The sequence below is a fragment of the Platalea leucorodia genome (assembly GCF_965183815.1).
Source record: "Platalea leucorodia genome assembly, chromosome: 1".
NCBI lineage: Eukaryota > Metazoa > Chordata > Aves > Pelecaniformes > Threskiornithidae > Platalea > Platalea leucorodia.
In genome coordinates, this window is record NC_138823.1 from 76,791,945 (window position 1) to 76,814,444 (window position 22,500).

General features: G+C 41.2%; 1 protein-coding gene across 19 annotated transcripts in view; it reads right to left on the minus strand.

Moving 5' to 3' along the window:
* Window positions 1-22,500, minus strand: part of IKZF1 (IKAROS family zinc finger 1) — a 69,610-nt gene that overhangs the window by 32,398 nt on the left and 14,712 nt on the right. For 18 of the 19 annotated variants that reach the window (XM_082308541.1, XM_082308542.1, XM_082308539.1 and 15 more), the window contains one exon: window positions 16,917-17,036. In XM_082308541.1, coding sequence (XP_082164667.1) covers window positions 16,917-17,036 — 120 coding nt within the window. Of the gene's footprint in view, window positions 1-16,916; window positions 17,037-20,712; window positions 20,787-22,500 lie in introns of those variants that run through there. The other variant, XM_082308546.1, reaches the window with a different exon arrangement.

Genomic DNA, 22,500 nt, shown 5'->3' on the forward strand with positions numbered 1-22,500 from the left:
CTGGACTTCACCAGACCTGAACCAACCACCACCTCCATCCTTATCTTCATATCAACCAAGAGGAGGGACTCCTCAAATCACTCTCAGAAAGAAAAGAGGGAAATCGAACACGAAGAAAAGGCCTCAAAATGCCTAGCCTCACGGTGAGAAGGCTCTATTAGGCAATGGTCTTATTTGCTGAAGGCAGCCATGGAGGACAGAGTGATGGAAGAGTACAGAAGGAAATTGGCTAAAGCAGAGTAGGGATTGCCTAACTGGGCAATCCTGCCCAGCTGCCAGCGGATGGAGAAGGCAGCTTAGGAAGTCCTTCCACTGAGATCATGTACCGTTCTGTCCCGCTCGTTCAGAACGAAACTTGGCCGGAGCAGAAAGCGTTTGAAATTCACATGAAGAATTTTCTCTTCTCCATTTGCAGGCAAGATAAATACAAAGCAGAACATGAACCTCTTTAAGAACAGAGTGGGACCCAGCTTTTTACACTCTCCCATTTCTCAGGTACTTTTCAGCAAGAATTTGTCTGATAAAGGGCTGAGTAGAAAGTCAAAACTTGAGAAATGACCTTCTATAGATATCACAACACTAACAGTTATGCATCCCTTTTGAGTCAAGCTCCAGTCTTTATCTTATCCAGTGCCTAACTGAATTTTGTAGTTTCTCAGGAAGATAGTGGTGAAATTCCACACGTAAATGAACACAGGAGTGTGACACAAAGGTGTACTGCGGTATAATTATTTGTTCATCACTGCATGAAAGCTACCCTGTTGGAAGAGCTCGTTCAAAGCCATTTGTGGCTATTCCCCCACAAAGGAGGCTGTCAGAAGGTGATAAGAAATGGGTATTAGTGAGGCTTCACTTTCTTTGAAACACTCTTGCACAGAGAATATCAACAGGTTCAGCTATTTTCCCTACCATTTATCTGTGAACTAGGAAATATCTTCTGGGCCACTCCATCAGTGTTTAGTTCTTCAGCTAAAGTTAATGTATTTTGGGACGTGCGGGACAGAGGAGAGATGACTTTACCTGTGTAGGAAGGAGTTAGCAGTTTCCTCTTGCGAACAGCAACAGTCCCTTAGATGTTGTGACTGTTGGAGACCTACACTGCATGTCCCATCCCGCAGCTCTGACTGCTCTTCCACTTCCCTACAGATATAGCACCATTACCTCTAGTTCACAGTGGCATTGTTTATAGACTGCATTATTTTTCTAGGGATGGCAAGGTGACGAAACCATGTAAATACCCATGGATATGTATGTGAGAGGAACTATGACCATTGTGAAGGTTTGGCCTAGCTTGTCCTGTGCTACCTATTACAGAGAAGAGCTGGTGTATATTTCAGGTTTGAGGGCCGTGACCTGCCGCCTTCTGGCTTTACTAGTTCTGGTCTGGTTTTAACTGCAGTGGAGCCCAGCTTGATCTAGTTCAGCATTTCCAAAGACAAAAACCAGTCATGCAGCTGTTCAAGAAACAATGCTATGTCAAGTCAAATGAGTATTGTAAGAGAGAACTTAGCTATGGAGGTTCTCCACAGCAAATGGATGCAATTTTTCTATTTGATTTTGGATGAGAAATGTCACGCAAAAGAGGCAGAAATATGATCATTTTACTGTCAAGCCAGTCATAACGTTACGTACTGTTAAACCAGGACAGCTGGAAACAGCTAGCATTGGCCTCTACTGCAATCCTAGCCATAAGGAAAGGCATGAGTAGTTTGCTTGGTTAAGGAGCAATACCACAAGGGGGTTTTTATGCTGATGTAAACTTGGAAAAAAGAGAACGTTAAATACCAATAGAAATGGTCAATACTTGGTCCAGAACTATTCTCAGTTTCTCACCAATTATAAATAGTACTTATCTTTTAATAATTCTCTTCCTCACAAAAAGCAGCCTTCTGCTTCAGCCTATAGAGAATTTGATAACAAATAAAAGTTTATGGCCTCAAAGAGGGACAAGGCACTGGATGCAGACTGAGAAAATCTAGGTTTAATTCCTAGCTCGGCCACAGGCTTCCTGTGTGGCCAGGGGAAAGGCACTTAATCCATCATGTGCCCTTACTTCCCTATCTGCACATTTTTCAATTCTTTTTTAATGGGGATAAGCCTTTTTTTTTTTTTTTTTTTTTTTTAATGGGGAAGCTCAAAAGCTATGTTGCTGTCTAGAGTGATTCCTACATCTGGGTACATGCCTTTCAGGTGTCCTAACACATGAGGCTGAAATCTGGCCATGCAGTGATCACTGTCCTGGCATGTGTCCCACAGAAGGTGACTAGGGACCATGGGGCAGGCAGCAGTTGTAGCTTGAGAGGCTGCATCACTTAGGTGTTTGTGAAAATGCTGCCCAAAATCTGTAATGTGTCCTACAGAATTATACAAAGGTATAATTATTGTCCAGCTTAATAAACCTCGGTTGCACCCATAAAATACTGGATATCAAGTGCTTGGAGCCCTCAGCCAGCTACCCCTTATCTGAGATTGCTCAAGGTCAAAAAGTAGGTTTTTTCTTCCTCAGACTAATGATGCAGGAGCGGGAAAGGAATTATATTTTTCCTCAGCTGGCCTTTTCCATGCTACCACTCTGTTCCAAGAGAGATGTAAAAATCCAAAAGGCAACTACTTCAAGAAAAAAAAGCATAAGCTGTTTAAAATATCCAAACCAGTTTTTAATTTCCCGCCACACTGCAGTCAGCATGGCAAAAGTTATCAGTGGTCTGAGAAAGGAAACAAGAGAGGGGCTCAGCCTGTACCTTTTTTGTAGGAAATGACTAAATACCGAAAACTGTGTCATCTCCAGTTCAGCTTCGTAGCGCTTCTCATACATGTTCAGTTATGAGGTGTGAAATCTCACTCCAAAAACAAACTGCTACAGTACTTTTTTTTTTTGTAATGCAAAAGATCTTCGGAAACATCTCAGCAAAAAGAAAAGCCTGGCCGAGAGTATGGATTCGATCCTCCGAAATTTGGGCTTATATCCCAACTTCACCCTCAGCTGCTCGCCCTTCCAGGACCCGCCTCACTCAGTGCTCTGTCACACCAGCACCAAGCTGTAATTCCACTCATTGCAGTGGCATGATCCAGGACTCCTGCCTGTACAAATCAAGCACGGAGCTGGAAATCAGCCCTCCCCTTTTTCCAAAAGTCCAAGTGATACAATGAATTGCTACTCTGTACTAAGGTCTAGACTAATCAGAAGTCAGGATATGAATTATTTCTGATTCCCAAAATGATCTAATCATTCACTGCCAATATTTATTTTATTTCCTCATGTACCATCACCGAATCCTTCATTTATTTATGTTTACTTGTTTTATATTTTTTGATCTCACTTTTCAAGCTAAAGTGACACATGGTTTAAAACAAAGATGAGTACTTTGAACCAAACCAATCCCACTGCACCCTGGAATAACATGCAAGACTATTTTGCTGCAGCTACTAGAAAAACAAATTTGCTCTCTGGTCTCCAGAATACTATTTATGGTTTAGATTCCACAGCACAATTGATTACATCTCATTGTGCCCTACCTCACACTTATCTCAGCTAGGACTTGTAAGGCTTAATTAATCAATCATGTATATATAGCCTTAATTAGATTGTAAACTCTTTGGGGCGTGCTGTTGGTGTTTGTGCAGTGTCTAGAGCAACAGAACTCTGTTCCTTTTCCAGGAACCCGGTGCCACAACACAAACTGATAGATAAAAACAACAAAACAGTTGGAGAGAAATGGCAGTAGAAACACCCAAAGCTTAATTCAATCCCCTTCCCAGTCTTACATAAACAGTAAGAGCTAATATGGACAGAGGACACGCAATTATATGCAATGAGAACAAGATCTGTGCTGTGAAAAACTGGTGCCAGGCATTCAGAGAATGATCAAAACCTGGCCTCCCATAAGAAGTGTTGATGATCTATCCAGGCTGTCATCATTGGCATTTCCTGCCCTCTCAGCATTTATGGAATATTTGAAAGTGTCTAGCAGGCAAAGTTTCTGTCAAACTTCCTCTCTGCTCCTAGTCGCGTGTCCTAGACAGTGTAAGTGCCTTTTACTTGGAGAAATCCTTTTGTTGCTTTTTAAAGCATCTGCCCAGTTTATGCTTAAAGCACTTTTCAAATATTGCAAAGGAACAGACATTGCGTTACATTTTGACCTGTTACACATTAGGAAACCTTCTTCTTTCCCATGAACTACCAAGTTGCAACTCCTTGTTGCTACCAAGGCAGAGAGAGTGCATCAGTACTACTCAATCCAGGATTCATAATGCATCTACATTTCATACTAACACCCAGACAGTGTGGCTGGACTAAGAGTGAGGCAAATGGAAAGTGTGAAAAATCTTCCCCATTAGAATGCAAAGCAGCTCTACAGAAGCTGCTATTTCTTATTAGCTAAGGTAAACTTTGATATCTGTGCCATGGCCATGCTGCACTGTGGAGTATAGTGTAAGGTCAAGAAAGCAAATGAAGTCCTGCTAACTCCACCACCTAGGAACACATACATCTGGAAACACAGTTTGGGCTATTGGGTTATACAGGCTGAACCAGGTCACGGCCAGGCAAGTTTGTCAGAGCAAGTGTGCAGACTTGGTCTTCAGAAAATTAACCTTTACCTGGTAAACTGGTCAGCAACTAGAGACAAAACATGGGACTGATGAATGATGCTTTGTTCATTTGGAGGAGAGCATCTCAAGGAAAGTTGCTTCTGCCTTGTCCAACACAAAGAAAAATAATCGTGCTGGCTGAGTATTTCTGAGCACGTAAGCCACTCAAATCCCAGTGATCCCAGTATCCTACTGGCAGGCCTTTGGACTCTTGGAAACTGTTAGACATCAAGATTGTCACTTGCATTGGAGCAGTGCTGAGAGCTCTCCTTGCCACCAGGACAAATGAAGCATGGCTCATCCACAGCTTCAAATTCCTTTACCTCAAAGGCACCATGGAGTCCCAGCGAAGCTGATGTGAGCCACAGGCTCACACCTTCAGGGTAACGTGCTTCTCAAGTGTTCGTAGAAGAGAACGTTAAAAGTTTCATTTTCTGTTGTCATCCTTTTTATCGAATGAATGTGCAGTGGCTGTTAGTAGTGCAGGACTGTGGCATGCTGTGGCAAACCTTCCCAGCAAGTCTTGTGAAATTTGTTTCTGCTGATGCAAATGTGCTATTTGCTAGAGCTCCCCATTGCTATCTGATGAACTCCCATCCTATGCCTGAATGTGAAAAACACAACCCACAGCCCAGAATGTGTGGATCACTGTGTTCTCAGGAAGTATGCAACTAATATAACTATTTGTGCTCTGTCTCACTGAGGGTAAAAAAGAGGGGTGAAAAAAAACACCATTGTACAGCAAACACCAGTCCTCACACAGGAAGGCCGGGGACTGCATTTTGCTCAACTAGCCTGGCCTTCATGAGGGGTTATATTTTGCACTCAGCTGTAGCTCCCCAAGATGTGCATAAGGAGATTCCCTGAATATCACAGTTGCTTTCTGGGACAGGAGAGCAGAAGGGTCCATCACTACATCTGTTACAGTGGTTCTTTTAATTGTGCTTTTGCATTCGTTATTCAGTTAGCTACTGAAACATCTCTAAGAAAGTTATCGAGTTAGGCATGCATCAGTTTTTAGTGGAAAGCTGTATCTCAAATGAGAGATACAAGATATTATATCTTTATTTTCCATTAGATTATTTCAATATGTCAGCCATCTATCCCTCTGCTGTGAGGACCAGACATCCCCCAAAGCTTCACTGTGCAATCCCAAATTTGGTGTTAGACTGTAAAAGAATGTTCTGGAAAAACCATTTCATCAAAGTATCCCTCATTCTCCATTACAGACCTTACCTGAGTAACACTGTAAGAAATTAAGTGAATAAAACATCTGAACATGGGAAGGAACAGCACTTATGAACTGCGGGGGAGGATCCCGAGAGCCCATGTACCCCTTCACTGCTGAGCCAGCAGCAGCAGGCAGGAGAGCCTCTCCGGGGCATCGCCTCGGATGAGGAACGCCAGTGGAAAGGATTGAGAGGGGGTGTGTGTCTCTCTCTCTCCTTTCCCCAGCTCCCTCTTTCTTCATGAACTCCTTGGTGGTCCTTTTAGTACCATGACCCTGTCTGCTCTCACAGCCACCTCTACACAGACGGTCAAAGCCACAACGGGTACAAGCCGGTCTTCCTCAGCTGCTGCCCACTTCCCAAATGGAATTTACACTTAGGTTTCTTATAGGGATACAGACAAATTAGCAGGAACTAACCTTTTCCTCTTTTAGGTTTGAAAAAAAATATTTTTATGACATGCATTTATTTTGCAGAGTATATGTTTGATAGGTCGTTTCTTTCCCTCTTAAAAAGAATGAAAAGCTCAGCTTTCAAGATAAATGCTCTTTTGCATACGTGTGCTGTTTTTTAGGTTTTTGCACAGACACACACAAAGAAGAATTTGACTTTGCAGGCATATAATTTTATGTGTGCTGACAGACATATCTTTGTATGTACATGTGTGTATGTGTGTGCATTTACACAAGTGAAAGAGATAAAATTGAACAAATGGCTCCTGATAGCTGGAAAATACATTGGCATTTCAAACTTCAAAGGGAGTATTAAAGAGAAGAAATGAATTACAAAAAGTTTTAGAAATGAAAAATATTTTTGCATTGTTTCCTTAACACCAAGGGCTAAATCATGCATTGTATCAATCAGTCTCTTTCATGGCACACAGGAAAGAGCTTATTAACAATGGTTACACTGTATAGTGAATGTACAGACTCATTAATGTGTAGTTACAGAATAAACAATATCAGACTTCTCTAGTCTGTTTTGCAAGGAGAAAAAAAAATCCACTTAACACCACAATAAGCCTGTGATAGGATACCAATTTTACTAGGATCTACTAGCAATGTGGTGGTAAGATTAAACAAATGTGTTGCTACACCAGTGGTAATGCCTCATTACCATTATACCTTCCTCGTCTCTTACATGTGTTGGGTTCCAGAGTCACTGAAGTGTTTTGCTAGCACAATTATAATTTCTCATTTTTATTTCTACTTGCCGTTATGTGGACAAATGGGGAGGAATCTCAACCCCTCCCCAGAAAAGCCTAGTTCCCATTTGACTTCTAGATAAATTGTTGTAGGTCCACACCTGCAGCAGACAAAGTCCCAGCGACCACGCTGGCAATCAGAGCTTCCCCACCTCCCCTCCAACGTCTAGCGACTGGAGGTGCCAGTTACAAAATGATTTGGATTCTGGGAGAAAAAAGGATGAACCCTGACTCAGGAAGGAAGGCGCCATGTCAGTGCGGAAGGGATGTTCTCACCCCTTCGCTCATGGCTTCAGCCTGGGGAAACCAGGAGGGGTGGTCTGCTCAGGAAAGACAGAGACATTCATAGCCTGAATTGTGAATACAGTCAGCTGGGGGTCAGGGTGGAAATGGGTCATGGACAATTTGACACTTCCCTCAGCCACGTAAGTGTTTCTTCCCCTTTGCAAATCTGGGCACAAAAGCCGAGCAGTGGGTCTCAGTCCGCCCCACAATAAGGCAAATAAATTTTTCATAGTGAACTCTATATATGCATGTGCCGTTCTCCCCTGAAAATAAATTCTTATAAGGAAAGACCCAGAAAGATTTCTCCAAAACCCAGACGCAGCGCAAGGGGTGCAGAAACAGCAGTGTTCCCTAGCTGGCAGTCGCCATTTTGGTGCTAATGAAACCATCCAGCTTCAACACCAACCACTGCCACCACTTCCGAGCATTGCAACACATATTCATAGCAGGAAAAAACAGGCTCAATAACTCAGTTCATATAATGCTGAGGTGCACGATACTGTGAATGAGAACGGACTGATCTCCCTCCAAAAAAACCCTAAGCCCTCATTAAAAATCAGAATGCAAAGCTCTTAGCTTAGACAAAAACCAAAACACAAAAACCACCAAAGATTTGGGAAGTTCAAATCCATAGCAGGGATGTTGGCTGATCACAGCTTCTTACAAATACAGGATGCTTTTAAATGATGAAATATGGAGAATGAATATTTCCTCTTCTATTAGTTGCAACACAAGCTGAAAGTGTCGCCAACTTTAGTTAAAACCCACCTTTCCATTGCATTAAACATTTCTGGTACGTTACTTAATCAGCAGGGAGGGCAAAATCATGTGCAGATACTCTCTGTTATATGAAGGAATTAGCATTCCTTTTAAAGCTCTCAATTTTATTTTTTTTTAAAGGAGGGGTCAGGGAGCAGGCGAGTTCTTATGTCGTTCCATAAAATAATCTAGAAGTTACTGAAAACTCTGGTAAGAGCCACTTCCTTAGAAGTAACATTTCCAGGGTAAAAAAAAACTGGCTTATGTGAAAGTTCTCCTTACTCTTCAGTCTCTTCTCTTTTTTTTTCTCTTTAAACTCTGATATGTGGCTCAGAAGAGTGGAAGTCAATTCATTCTGTCGCATTTCTCCACTTTTGCTACATTTATTACACTTCTCAAATGAGATAATTTTGGACTATCTTTGGGGGAGGAGAAATGGGGGAAATGGAAGGTGAAAACCAAAATGCAAAACATGGTCCTTAACTTTTTTTGGGGATCAGTCCTGTTTTGGTTGGAAATTGAGAGTAATTCTGTGTTTGCTCTGCATCTACTAATTCTCTGCAAACCTTCAGTGGGGTTCTTAATCCCATTTTTAGGTATGGATTTTGGTATGTTAGGGTTGAAATCTTATTTACATCAAAGGAGTAGGAGTTACTCATTTCCAAAAATCCCATTTGGTGCTTGTGGTGTTACTATGGCTGATGGTGGAACAATAGATTGGATACCTTCTTGGGATCTCTTCTTATGCCTATAACTTAGACACCTAAATGCTTCTGGGAAACATGTCCCTAAACTGCAATGGATACAAGAACTAGGCACTATTCCTAACTTAAAAATGTGTAAAACCAAAGAAAGAGAAGCACACACCAAATGGGTTGCTTTACTAGGAATTATGTTCCCTGCATGTGCTACTTTACAAGACAGAATTCACTTACTGGGGAGGGAGCAGCAGAAAGTGTCTCACATTGCAGGCTGCAGGTCTAACATGCTTTTGGCCTGCTGCTTTGCTGTCTTGCTTGTTCAGGGAGGCAGCTAGATGAGGCAGGACAGAGTTTCCAACAAGCTGTCTCTGGAGGCCAAAATCCTGGGGTGCTGGCTGCTCCACCATCACAAGTTAACAGCTTGTTGTGGTCACACTTCTTCACCATAAATGACACACTGAGAGTGAGCCTGCGCTGGCTGCTATGGCATACCTACCTACTGCACGTGGGGCAAAGCTTCTTCTGGAGAGACCATCTTTTGAGGCTTCAAGAAACCTCACACAGTGAACTCAATGAGAAAGGTTCAGGGAGAAACCTCTGTCCTGCTGCAATGAGTGGTGTTTGCTCCTGGCTTTAGGACTACATCTCCAAAAAGGAGCTCTCCCACTCTTTACCATAAAGGGCTTGTTCTACACTGGGGAAACATGTGGTGGCACGGCCATGCTGTAAATCCTTCCCTGCAAATCTCTAATGAAGGGATGCAGTCACAGTGACACTGTGTTTGCACATTTTGCTGTGGGACAGAGTCTGGGGAGCTCGCACCTGAGGGGAGAGCAGGTCCTCTGCAGCCAGAAACCGTCTCCTCCCAGGAAGGCACCATAGCAGGAGTTGAAATTACAGAAATGTGAGGAGAGGCTGAACAAAATCAAAACAGCAGCTTGTTCCAAAACGGCACCTCTGTAGAGGCAGGTGGTCCCTATACTGTGCCTCAGTCCAGCGGTTAAGCTTTTCACTCAGGGTGCACTCCTGAAGAGTACTCAGGTTGAACGAGAACTTGCTCAAGGGAAAAAGCAAGCCTACAACAAAGAGCAAGCAAGAAATAATAGAGAATAGAGGGATGGCTGATGTTGGGAGCTCCATCCAACCTTTTGATGCAGAGTCATTCCCTTAAAATAACCTGAGGTTTAGCAAGCTGCTGTTATAGAGGTCCTCCCCAGCTTAAAATATGCCCCCCTTCCAGCCAGAGCCCTGCATTTCTGAGTTGTGCTGCAGCCACGGCTGAGATCCTGCTAGATAATTTTAACTCCCGAGCTAGAATAGGGCTTATCTCTGAGGCACATCTCTTCTGCTCAGATAAAGACAACTTCCTCTAACTGCAGATTAGATCAGCAGGCTCAGTATCCGTACCTAAAAGCCACACAGCTAAACACACTGCATCGCTCCACTTCAAACAACGCTCGCCACTTTCTCAACGCTGAAGAAACAAAACTTGCACAGCTCCCAGGCTTTCCCTGGCTTTTGCACTGATGTTCCCCTCTCAAAACATAGCAGTACCCAGCAGGTGCTCATGAAATTGGCCACAGCTCCACAAGCTCCACAGCTCTGCAGAAATAAGGGAAAAAAAACATAGCTTCACCACCCCACTGCAACGTCATGTTGCCACACAGTGGCAACAGAAACCATACTTCTACCAAACGGGCCAGGAGTGGAAAAACTCCTCGTGAAACTAAATAGAAATCACTGGAAAAGTACAACTCTCTTTTAGGATCAGTTTTGTTCTCAAGGATTTGATTTTATCACGCGCTCTGGTTGCATCAGAGGACAAATTTTTATGTGCCTGCTTACACAGTGGCTCTGCCCCGGCTTTGCATGGGCTGAGTTAACTGCGCGAATACAGCGCAGCCTAGGCTGGGACTGCGGCGACTCTCCTTTCCAGACTGGCTCACTCTCCCTTCGAGAAACTAGTTTCAAGTTTGTTTTGAAAATGTTCACCTTCCATTACTTGCAGCAAGCATTTTTAAATTTGAGAAAGGAATTTGCCTTCAGTAAGAGGGCTGGTTTCCACTGGCCTTGTGAAAATTCATGCATATTTTGCGAAGTCCTAAGTCATTACATTGAGCAGAGCTTGCCTCTGGCAGCATGACTAATTCCTCAGCTTCACAATGGCCCCATATACCTGGCTCTTCTGCACCTCACTCTAGCACACTGTTTCACAATATGCACATGCAAAACATACCTTTGAAGGCTGGTATATACTGTATATCCCATACAGCATATATAAGGGCATTAATGTAATTTGTCACATGCCTTCTCCCACTAAACCACCCCCATCCTCCTCTATACAAATTCCCAGAAGAGTTTTGCATACAAAATGAAAATAATCCTGACAAAAATATCTCCTGCTTTCCCCTTAAAAACAGATATGTCATACTGGCAGGGTCTCGAGGCATGCAATACCAGTCCATACTGGGGACTGGTACTTTGGGGCTAGAAATAGGGGCTTTGGACCAAATAAGAGGGGAGATTCCCAACTTCCCTATTTTTAAAAGTTCCTAAAATATCTTAGTTACAAGTTTTTCAATTCCTTCAGAAGCCTCCTCAGTTAGACTTTCAAGCCCTGTTTCATTGTGGAGGGTTAAAGACAACTCTTAAAGCTCCCCAAACCATCTTGAAACAAATTTTCTCTCTGCTCTCAGAGCCAGTAAGGCTACATCAGGTGAGACAGCACTTATCAGCAATTGTTTACAGAGACTCATCAGCTCCTACACACTTTCATACCTTTGAGCAGCAGAGATGTCCATCTGAAACCTGAGCAAGTAGAACACATTACACAGCCCTCCAGGTTACTTTAGTTCTCTGAATGATTACGTGCACACATGCCACACATGCATTTTATTACCCATACACAACACACTGCCTTCATAGCCACTGAACTCCTACAGGAGGAGCACGCAAAGATATTTAGCTCTGGCAGTCTTTTTCCCCAGCCCCTTTCCCTGCCATACAGAAGTGCCAGGGCAGCAGTGAGCTGGATCTGTCTCAAGCAACAGGACCGATTTTGCAAGCTGGGGTGGGGCACTTCCCCTTTTAGCTTTTCTCCCTTCTCCCCTCCTTCTGCAGCTTTTCCACCCTTTCACTCTGCCTCCACCCAGCTATGTGTGAGTTGCAGCAGATTGATGTAATGGCAAGCTGTTGTGGTTGGCCTGGTGGCCCCTCAGCAATGCTTGTGTCCGTCCTTTCAAATGGTTGAGCTCCTTTTAAGGAAATAAAGCACTGAAGCAGCTCAGAGTGAGTACACTTGCCTGCACCAGTAACTAGCTACTTGTGCAGGTTACCACCTCTGAATGCCCATGGCCGGGAGGGAAGACTCCAGGATGCGAAGGCAATGCCAGGTTCCCAGTGATGCCAGGCACCGAGGCTCTGCAGCTACACAGGCTTCTGCTTCAATAGCAGGCTTGTGGGAGGGAGGTAACATCAGTCACTTGACATTTCCCACTGGAGGAGAAAAATCTCAAAAAGCTCTTCCCTTTTAATGTCTCTTCCCATACTAGTGTCCTTTACTTTAAACAAATAAAGAGTTTCTAACAATATAAATCTTATCTGTCTTCTATTGATGTCTAGGATCACCTTGACTTGTTACTTTGGGCATCTTCTGTCAGTTGTCCAACAGTTTCAACCCAATTTTGTGAGATGAGTTCTCCCCACCTCTTCCTCTCAGAAAGGATATCTGTACACGTTATATATTCCAGGTCCAGACTGTAATCTGTGACTATGGTGGTGATCACTTTTTTCAGTGAGAAACCCTTGACTTCTGTATTAGAAGTCTACATGGTCATCTTCAGCAACAGACAGCTGCCTGTGCAGAAATAGTGAGCCCACAGCCTCTTTCTGAGGCCAGTAACACTGTGGGATGGCTTTTTGGTTTTTTACCTACCAATGGCCAGCTACAGTATAGGCTGTTATGGATAAAGGAAGGTACTGCTTGCCTTTCTAGGCAAATGCTACCACCGCAGCAAATGGCTTTTTCTGCATGAAGTAGGGTCCGACCTACAGCTCAGTGAATCATTAGCTTCCCACACATGGCTTGAATTAGGATACAGTCCCAGGACAGAAACAGCCTTAAATTGCAGCTGTCTGCCACATACAGGATGTTCAGGACTGATTATCCACAAAAGGTGCATGCAACATTTAACCTGAAACTTGAACGGAGACAGCAAGAATCAGCAGAAGATATTTCAAATCAGCTCCTATGTTATAGGTTAGCATGGGAAATAGGACTGTCCATCCAAAATAGGCTGCAAAGCACTAATTCTTAATGGAATGGAATTTCAGTGGGATGTGTATTTCTAAATAACTCAGATCAAAATTTCAAAAGGATATTTAGGAGAGATGGTAAAACAGAGTCCCTAATACCTTAAAGAGCTGTGAAAATCTAGCTCTTTGCTTGTCTGAAAACGTTCCCTGTGTTTTCTAGAAAAACTAAATGTAGAGCAGGTGGGTGGCCAGAGTAAAAAAATAAAATAATAAAGAAGTTATAGGTGCCAGATCAGCCTGAGCAGGAAATTTGGGGTGGAGAAGAGGACAAGGAAGGAAGAAGATCTAGTGGACAGAGCAGCAGAAATGAAGTTTGCAGGAGGAAGCTGCTCAACACATAGTAGCATTCTGGGAGTTACAACATTAAAAACATAGCAAGGTCATCAAGGAAATGAAGAGACATAGCAGTGACCAGAACACGCCTTTTAATATGTTTCTGCTTTGCTGTGCTGCTTGGGGTTATTACTAGAAACTGTTGATGACTTTACTTCCACAAATGACCTTTTCACACCCATTTATCATTTTTGCATTGGTCAGAAGCAAGCCATCTCTTGGGTGCCTCTGTCTGGGGACACAAGTCAAAGCATACATTTCATGAACCTCTGGACACCTCCCTTATGAAATTTGCACCCTCTCTAGTCATTTTAAGTGAGACAACCAAAATCTGAAGGCACCCAATAAAATCTGGCAAGTGAATTGAGTACTTTAACTTCTGAAGTCTACTACACCGTCATTCTCAGAGCAAGAGAGATGTTTCAAATGGTTCTCTCTATCAGGGCTATAGCACCACATACAAGTCTCAGTCTAGGGTTGGAAGAAAGAAGCAAGAAAAGAGATTTTTGAAAACATGCAGAGGAGCTAGAGCCTATCTTTCTTTTCTAAAAATAGCTTATTTCCTCTAATCTTTGACCTTTAAAATGCTAAATTGATGAAAAATGTAATTAAACTTTTGACTCCAGGGCTAAAGGTTTCATGAAGTGTTACTACAAATCTGAGTAAGCAAATGGTCATTTGAACATTTCTGTCTCACAGGCTGATTAAAATTAAAAACAGATTTCTCACCTAATTTTAGTAATATGAGGTGAATACTTACTCTTTTCATTTAACAAACCTGCAATTTCCATTGTTACCTCTATAACACTACACGTACAAAAAAGTCCCCCAGAGCCTAGTGGCCCTCTTCCATAAACGTCTGACTCAAATTACCCTTCCTCAGTGCATGCTGTATGGACAGCTGATCTCTCAGGGCATTACAGATTAAGTGGAATGCACTGTAAATCATATGTTGAAATACAGCAAAGTGCACAGGGGATTCCCTTTTGACAAAGGAAGCAGATGGGACATTAGGAAAGTCATATAGAGAAAAATTGTTGCCTGGTCGTATCTGCTCATGTGCATCGCCTGTCAGTTATCATAGGCCACAGTCTATCTCCCAGCTACGAAATATATATATCAGTGGGTCTTTACAATACTCTCCCGCCTATCTCTTCAAACTACTTTTTCAGATTATCCTTTTCTACCTAAGTTTGGTGATAAATAGAGGTGAGAAACAGATCTTAGGACTTAGAGATGACAACGTTGCACTGAACACCAAGTCTGTCTACACTGCCATGCTACTGCCTACATAGAAAGACAGTCTCCTTCATCACTAATACATCTATGGGATCATATAGGCCAAACACCACTCCTCAGGCATTGGTTTATCCCAAACAGATTTTCTTTTGATGATGATCCAGAATGTGCATAGCAATCATACGGCTCCTGATATGTTTGAGGCATGTGTTCAGACCCTTTTAGTAAAAAAGGAGAATTAATTTTTTGAGTATACTGTTATCAAAAAGTTAGTTTAGGGCTGGAAAAAGAAGCAGTAGAAAAGGTAAGAGTATATGCAGCTTTACAGAAAAGACAAACATTGCAAGTGCTGGAGTTGATACCTATAGTTAAGATCATCAATAAAACAGAGTACTATGAATTGTCTTTGTTCCTGTTGACTATGGTAAATGTCTCACTACAAGATGTGACCCTTCAAAACCAAAGAGTTGTGGGTAGAGAAAGTGGCTGTAGAAAAAATGTTGAAGTCAGGACATGGAAAAACTAATTTATTGCTGAGTGCACAAAATAAAACTAATGAGAACAACAGATGGAACTTATCATATTTAGGACACCAAAGATAACATTTTCTCTTTCATTTATTACAGTAACTTTTAATATGTGTTTATATTGATATATAATTGAACTATTGGGAGAATCGTTACATCATCAGCAAATGTAAATTTCATCTTTTCTGTATGATATTTGCGAGGTGAAGTAAATTCAATGCAATCAAAAATCCTGTGTGTGTGTTTGGGTTTGAACAAGGGATTTTTTTTATTTTAAATTATTATTATTTTTTAAATCAAGGCTTAAATATTTTGTAGGGCTTAGTTACTGTGGGAGAAAGGAGGCCCAACTCATTTTACTGAGTTGATACACGAGCCGTAAAGGCAAGATTTTGTCCAAAGAGCTTTGGACTAAGAAACAAAGCACTAGGTAAGTGATCATATTATTAAAAAGCATTTTTAAAAATTAATTTGTTCATAAGATATGTGAATATGCATGTAGGAGCTGAACTTTACGCTCACATTTTTGGTAAGAGGGGATCAAGTAGTAAATAAAGTGAAGATGCATAAGATGCTGCATTCTCCACTAGCTAGTGCTGGAGTTTGGGAGTAGGCTCTATTCCTAATGCTGACACCATCCTGCTGTATTACCTTGACTTGTTTATTTTGCCTTCTGTGCCTCCCTTTCCACCTACTGTCCCTTATTGGACTTCCTTAGACAATAAACATTTAAAGGCACTTGCAATCTTTGTGCAGTCTTCCACCCTGACCCTCATTCTTACAATGGAAATGTAAAAATGATGAGAAATATTTTTATTTGTGGAAAAACAAACAAATTTTTGTAGTCGCTCATCTCCTGAAATATTTTTAGCGTATAGGGCATTAATCACAGCATTCTGGGAGTCATTGTGCTTTTATTTTGCCTCTTGTTTGCCTTTTTTTTTCTTTTTTTTCCCTACTAGTAAACAAGCATTGTGCTCAAGTAATATCATCTAGTCTTTTTTAGTGGACTACGTGCGAGCTGATGCATGCAGTAATCAGCAGCATTGCTAGTCCTTGGTGTGGAGTCTGAGATCCCTAAGAAAAATCAGCATTTTGCAGAATCATATCTGGACAGTAATTTATTTTAATCCAACAGACTTTATCAGTTGTGGATTTTTACCTAGAAGAACAAATTTCAAGTGTTTTCTAAAGTCCTCCCAGCTAAATAAATCAAGGGTAAATGAAGATCAGATATTGGAATCTGAAACATATGAATACTATGTGTGTTCTAATATTGCATTTCTGGAGAAATCTGAATAGCAGATAACGTTCAAGATAGCATTCAAATTAATAATACAAATAATAACAAATATACCTGAGAGTTTACTGAATTTTTATCAAATCTGAGTTCAGATAATTTTGACCTGGAACCACATATTTAATTCCATTTCCTACGCAGAATGAAAACCCTTTTTCCTGGGGAGAATTTCATGAAATCTGTCATGCTTCAGAAATAAGATAAATAGCAGGACCTTTATAACTTCTCTGTGGATGAAAAGGCTTGCTGTCCTTCAAAATGCCTTTCCCAAAGAGAAGGTTGCACAAAAACCACTAAGCACCTCAGTAATCCCATGCTGAACAAGATGAAAAGGCACAGGACCTGCTTGTATACCAGCTTGCTATATAATACTTTAACATTATTGGCATATTATATTATGTACTAATACTTATTGGAGTGGACTAGTCATCTTACCCAAGACTCTCTCATTCTTAGCACTCTGTTGTCCTCCAGTACTAGTTGAAAGGTCCTCTGGTACAGGCATAGGTTCATCCGCATCATCTGGGACATCACTAATTGGAGGACTTTCCTTTCCTAGTAGTGAAGAAAGTAGCATCAGTGAGTCATCAGAGTAGCCTCGTTTTCAAATAATACCATAAGAGGAACAACAGACCAATAAAACTTAACAAAAAACCTAAGCGCTACTAAAAACATGGTGTTCTTAGGATGAAAACCTGCTGTCCTGCAGAGAAAGATTCTTTTGAATACAGGGGAATTATATTTGTGAAAAAAATGCATGGCTAATGTCTCTTCCAAATTTACTGAAGTCTGGATACACAGTTATCAGTCTTACCCTTTTGGATATTTGTAACACACACGGATATTTTTCAGCTGCTACGCTCAGACGATCCAGTTTAGGCAATGTAGACTGACAGATTACAAAGGTTATCAAATGGTCATCTTTTGTAAAAATTTCTTCTACAAATGCTCCTTGAGAGCACATCTGGATTTGCTTCAATGACATCGTGGATTCTAACCCACAAGTATTCTGGGGCTCTAACAGAACTACCCCCAAAAAACACATTATCTCCAACTAAAAATTCAACTACATTTTCAGCAAGCTTCACTAATACCCACAGATCAAACTTTGGCTGGTCCTTGTGCCTACAAGTAATTAAGTGCCTATAGCTCCTGGGACTTCCTAAAACATGTACAATTAGCAGAGGTCAGTCAAAACATGACTTCAAGGGTTTTATGGTCTCTTATTTGTAAAGAGGAAACAAACCCCAGTATCTTGTGTACACAAAGTTTTGCAGAAGAAAACAGTCTGGTGCTTTAGCATGTTATAAGTTGTATGAAACTGTTTCAGTGCCGAATGCAATACAATAAGGACAATAACTCTCTTGCTAAGTATTGCACTTCCAGATATGGTGAGGTTTCTTGGTTTAGATCTCAGTCACAGCATACATGTCCTGCTCACAGTACTATCCCTGTCTTGCAGAGCTTTTAAAATGACTTCGCACATCTGTAACAAAAGCATGCCTTGGAAACAACTACCAAAAGAATTATCTAAGTGATTAGTTTCATCAACTATTACTAAAAGGCTGGTCTTTGCATTAATAGCAAAGAATGGAATAGGCCCAGAGCAGGATTTGAACTCAGTAATGTTCACATAAGACCTTTGTCTCCCAAATGGAGATGTTACCAATTTACACTGATGCAATCTATTAGACATCCTGTGGCAATCAGCACAGCAGCGAGGGCAGTAATTTCATGGCACAAAGACCTAGCAAATTAGTGTTTTTTTCTAATGACAATTCCCTCATTAACACACAAACATTAATTAATTCTGAAATCACTTCTCAGAAAAGGAAAAAATTAAAACAAATATAGGTTACTTAAGTGACAATAGTCTGGTGATGCCAGTTATGGATTTGACCAGAAAGAAGAAAAAGGGTTTCCTCCCAACCTCCTGGGGGGAGCAAAGCATCGTGCTTTCCAATCTATACCGAGCATGATGGGGGAAATGACAAGTAGATTTAAGTCATCTTCCAAATTAGCTGGTTTGGGTTGTTTGCACAAATCTAGGTTTAAATGAACGAAATGAGTGGGTGACTGCATTTCTTAATGATGCGTCTGTCAGACTGTGGAATAATCTCTGAGGAGGAGTGGTGGGAGCGGCATCAAGTGAACCATCTAAAACTGCAGCCAGAGGACTTGAGGGTGACGAAGAAACAGTCCTGCACTGGCAGGGGGACCGACTAGATGATTTTGTAAGGTCCCTCCCATCTCCAGCTTCTGTGGGGTATTCTTAAATGGGCAAAATCACACCCACTGGATGTGAGTGCAAGAATGAAGATGGATTGCGTAAATGGAAATGAAGGACTGTGAATTTTACAGCAGAGGAAAGTAAAAGCAGGAAGTAAGTTCATTAAAACAGGTTTTGCCATTCACTGTTTAGCTCCTTAGTTAGTTATTCTTGTAGTTTTCTGCACCATTTTTATGGGATGTAAGGAACTTAAAGAACTGCCAGCAACTTTCCAATGCAAGTCCCATTCTGCCAAGCTGAGGTATCTCTTACAGGTAGGATGCATGGGTGAGGAGAGAGAACTGAAGTATTTCAGCTTTTTCAACACTTCCCCCCCAACAAAACAAAAACAAGAACAAGAACAAAACCCCAGACATTTAATCAGAGGGCAAGAGGCAGTCTGGTCAGAACCAGCTCTCTTGACACTACATGTAGGTAGGTTAAGGAAATCTGTTAAAAAATAATAGTAATCAAAAATTACCTGCATCTTCCAAGGTTCAAATTGTGCTCCCAGTTACAACAACGGAAGTTGATGCTTTGATTTAGTCTAGATTCAGAAGAACACTTACCCTAAAAACCTGAAGGGTTTTTTTTGGCTACAAACCAACATAAACACATAATATCAGACCTATGAGATAACAGATAGCAAACAAAATCAGAACTTTCTTAGTATGTAATTAGACATCCTACAATAAGCAGGCTAAGTAGGATGCTTTGGAGATAAGTCAAAGCAGTCTTTTGGAATAGAAACCTGTTAGTAGATCAGTACTTTCGCAGTTTATGGTTCACTAAACAGATATCAATCGTGTACTTGTTAAATTAATAGCCGTTTGCCCAGGTGGCCTGAATCAGACTAGCCTCATGGACTTGGTGGGGCAGAAGCCGGATATCTGGTACACTTTCCTCTTTGCAGGAGACTGCAGTTAAGAAAACTTAGTAAACTTGGTTTTAATGACTCATTTCATATCATTTGATTTCTTCCTGTTACACATGATTGAGAAATCTCTGCATGCAAAAAGGCAAGGTAAAAATAGTGGATTTAAAATAGATATATTTGTTGAGCTCTGTGTCTTGGATTCTAGAGCATGATATTTGTATTTCATGCCTTAACTACATCTAAATTGTTACACCTTGATAAGTTCACTACTGCATGGTAATCTTACAGATATGCAATCTCACTAACATCCTTTTGCCAGTGAATTTGGAAATAGAAAGGGGGTGGGGGAAAGGAGGGAACAGTTTCCCATTTAATTTCTAACAGGCATGTCCAGAACAATAACTGGTCGAAGGGATGGAGCTAAAAAAGTACTTTAAAAAAATGGAGGTTAAAAAAACCTTACATGGAGCTAAAAACCTTAAATGGAGATTAAAAAAACCCTTAAAAAAATGGAGCTTAAAAAAAACCTTACTAATGGCAGGTACTGGGGTAAATTATTAAAATGTCATGTAACAGAGCAAAGTACCATAGATTTTTTCCATTCCCATTTTATATTTTTGCTCAAAAATAAGAAGTGAAGCATAAAGAATGCCATTTAATCTTGGGGTGGAGGAGTTGTTCGTTTGTTTTTTTTTTAATTTTTATAAAGAGCCACCTGACATGTCAAACGAAAAAGACAAGGGAGCTGTGGAGCTGAAGTTCTCTTTCTGGCACTGCCACTGATTCATGGTGCCCTTGGTTAAGTCATACATGGAGACAACTTCAACTGCAGGCTGTATCATACATTCCCCCAATTCATCCTGAAAGCTCTGAAAGATGGTCTCAGATTTCCAAACACTGACATTTCTGTATGAAAATCGTCAGAGAAGTGCCTGACCTATCAACAGTGCCTGGTAAGACCCTCAACTTCTCTCTACTTGAGTTTCCTCATCTCTGCCCTAGCAATATAGTTAAAGACATGAGCACAGAGAGGAAGGGAACAAAGTACCCAGCCCAGTAGGGTTTTATTCATCCTTTATTCCTACCAAAGTCTGTAGCCTGGTGTTTCTTTAACATCTCCATTCAGTTCTGAGAGCAATTCAGTTCATGCCAAGGATGGTACTGCTGGAGCCACAGCTGTTAAAAAGAAAGCCAGGGCAGGATTTCTTACAGAAATCTCATTCCCTATCCTTTCACAAACTAATGATGGGTGTATTTAATACCTGAGGATTGTTTCCTATGGAAACACTAGAATCGCTGGAGAAGTTATGCAAGAAAAGCAACATATGCATTTTTCTGGATCAGAGTCACAACGCAATTCAAGTCCCCTTTTCACTAGTGGAACCTCAAACCTCCAGTGGTGAGAAGAGAGTAGCTCTGGGACAGGAGCCAGGCTCTCAGGTGGGAAATACCAGCCCAAGGTACACTCATTTCCACCTTCCCAGGACCTAGCAAGAACATCAAATGCAAAACCCTTCTTCCTGCTTTTGCAGAGCATGGCACAGCCTGGTCAGTGCTAGGGGGATCTTTTTATGTTAGATGTGGAAACATTTGTACTGTTTTTTCACCTTAACTGTTGGGCCCTAGAACTGAGAAAAAAAAAAAAGAAAAAAAAAAAAAAGGCAGGAAAAATACTGCTTGTTAAGTGAGATATTATCTGTGTTTTCTGACTCTCTTGTACGGGTGCCGGATACCGTTTGGTTAAATGTATGTCAGCTCTCTCCTCATTTCAGAACTGCAACTGCTTGCCTCATGAAATATCACTTTCAGGAGAAAAATAAAAAGTGTGAACTCTGCACTAATCACACGGTATTTCAGTTCCTCTAGGAGCCAGCCGTGCCTGGATTCCCAGAAGCAGGAATGCCTGTACACAAGTAGGGTTTGGCTCACTCACACTAGTTTTATACGCTCTTGGCCTGGCTCACCCCTGTTACACCTGAGTCAGCTACAGCTGCATAAAGCACATGGCTGCAAAACACCGCTTTTGAGCTGGGAAGACTGTTTCTAGAGACCTATTTTATTTCTGGGTTAAAAAACAAAACAAAAAAACCCCAAAGAAACCCCCCAAACTAATTTTATTTTTTATTTTTTTTAAAACAACCAAGTGTGCTACTGAACCAAGTCACCTAATTCCATAGCCTCAGAGACTAAGCTACACCTGATGAGCATTACTCACAGAGCAGGAAAAATAAAGTTTTTTTCAGCTGACAAGACAATCTCATACTCCTGAAACTGTGCAATTGTCTAACTGGTTCCCAGTATATAGTAGAGCTCCCTCATCACACAAGGAAGCATCGTAAAAGCATGTAGAACCCCAGAAGGCAGAGAAGAGGGGGAAAACTCCTTTCTGAATTTGCCAGCCTATGAGAAAGAAGTAGGTAACATCTCTGTACCTTCAGATACTCTACTTTTGAGGTCTAGTAAGAGCTTATGAGAAGCTAATGTCTTTGGAACCTAATCTGACAAACTCCTATTTCCAGAAGGCTGAGTTCAAACACAAGTTAGATCATAAATGAAAGTAAATTAGCAATTTCTTTCTTTGGCCAGTTGTTCACAAATCCACCTAACAACCCAATCCAACTCACAGCCTCTGCTCGTGGAAAAGTATCAGATGCTCAGTGACAGGAACAGCAGGAAGAGTTCAAAGCAGATTCTTTTCTTGTGTAATCTGTTTATGTAGGTCTACTTCTTGTCAGAGGTAAAATTCCTCTTACACTGATTTTTTTTTTTTTAAGAGAACCCTCTCTCATCACAGAAAAGTACTATTCTCATCAGCATGATTTGCTAGAAAAGCTAAAGGGCACAGGAAAGTACTACAGTGGTTCAAATCCTGG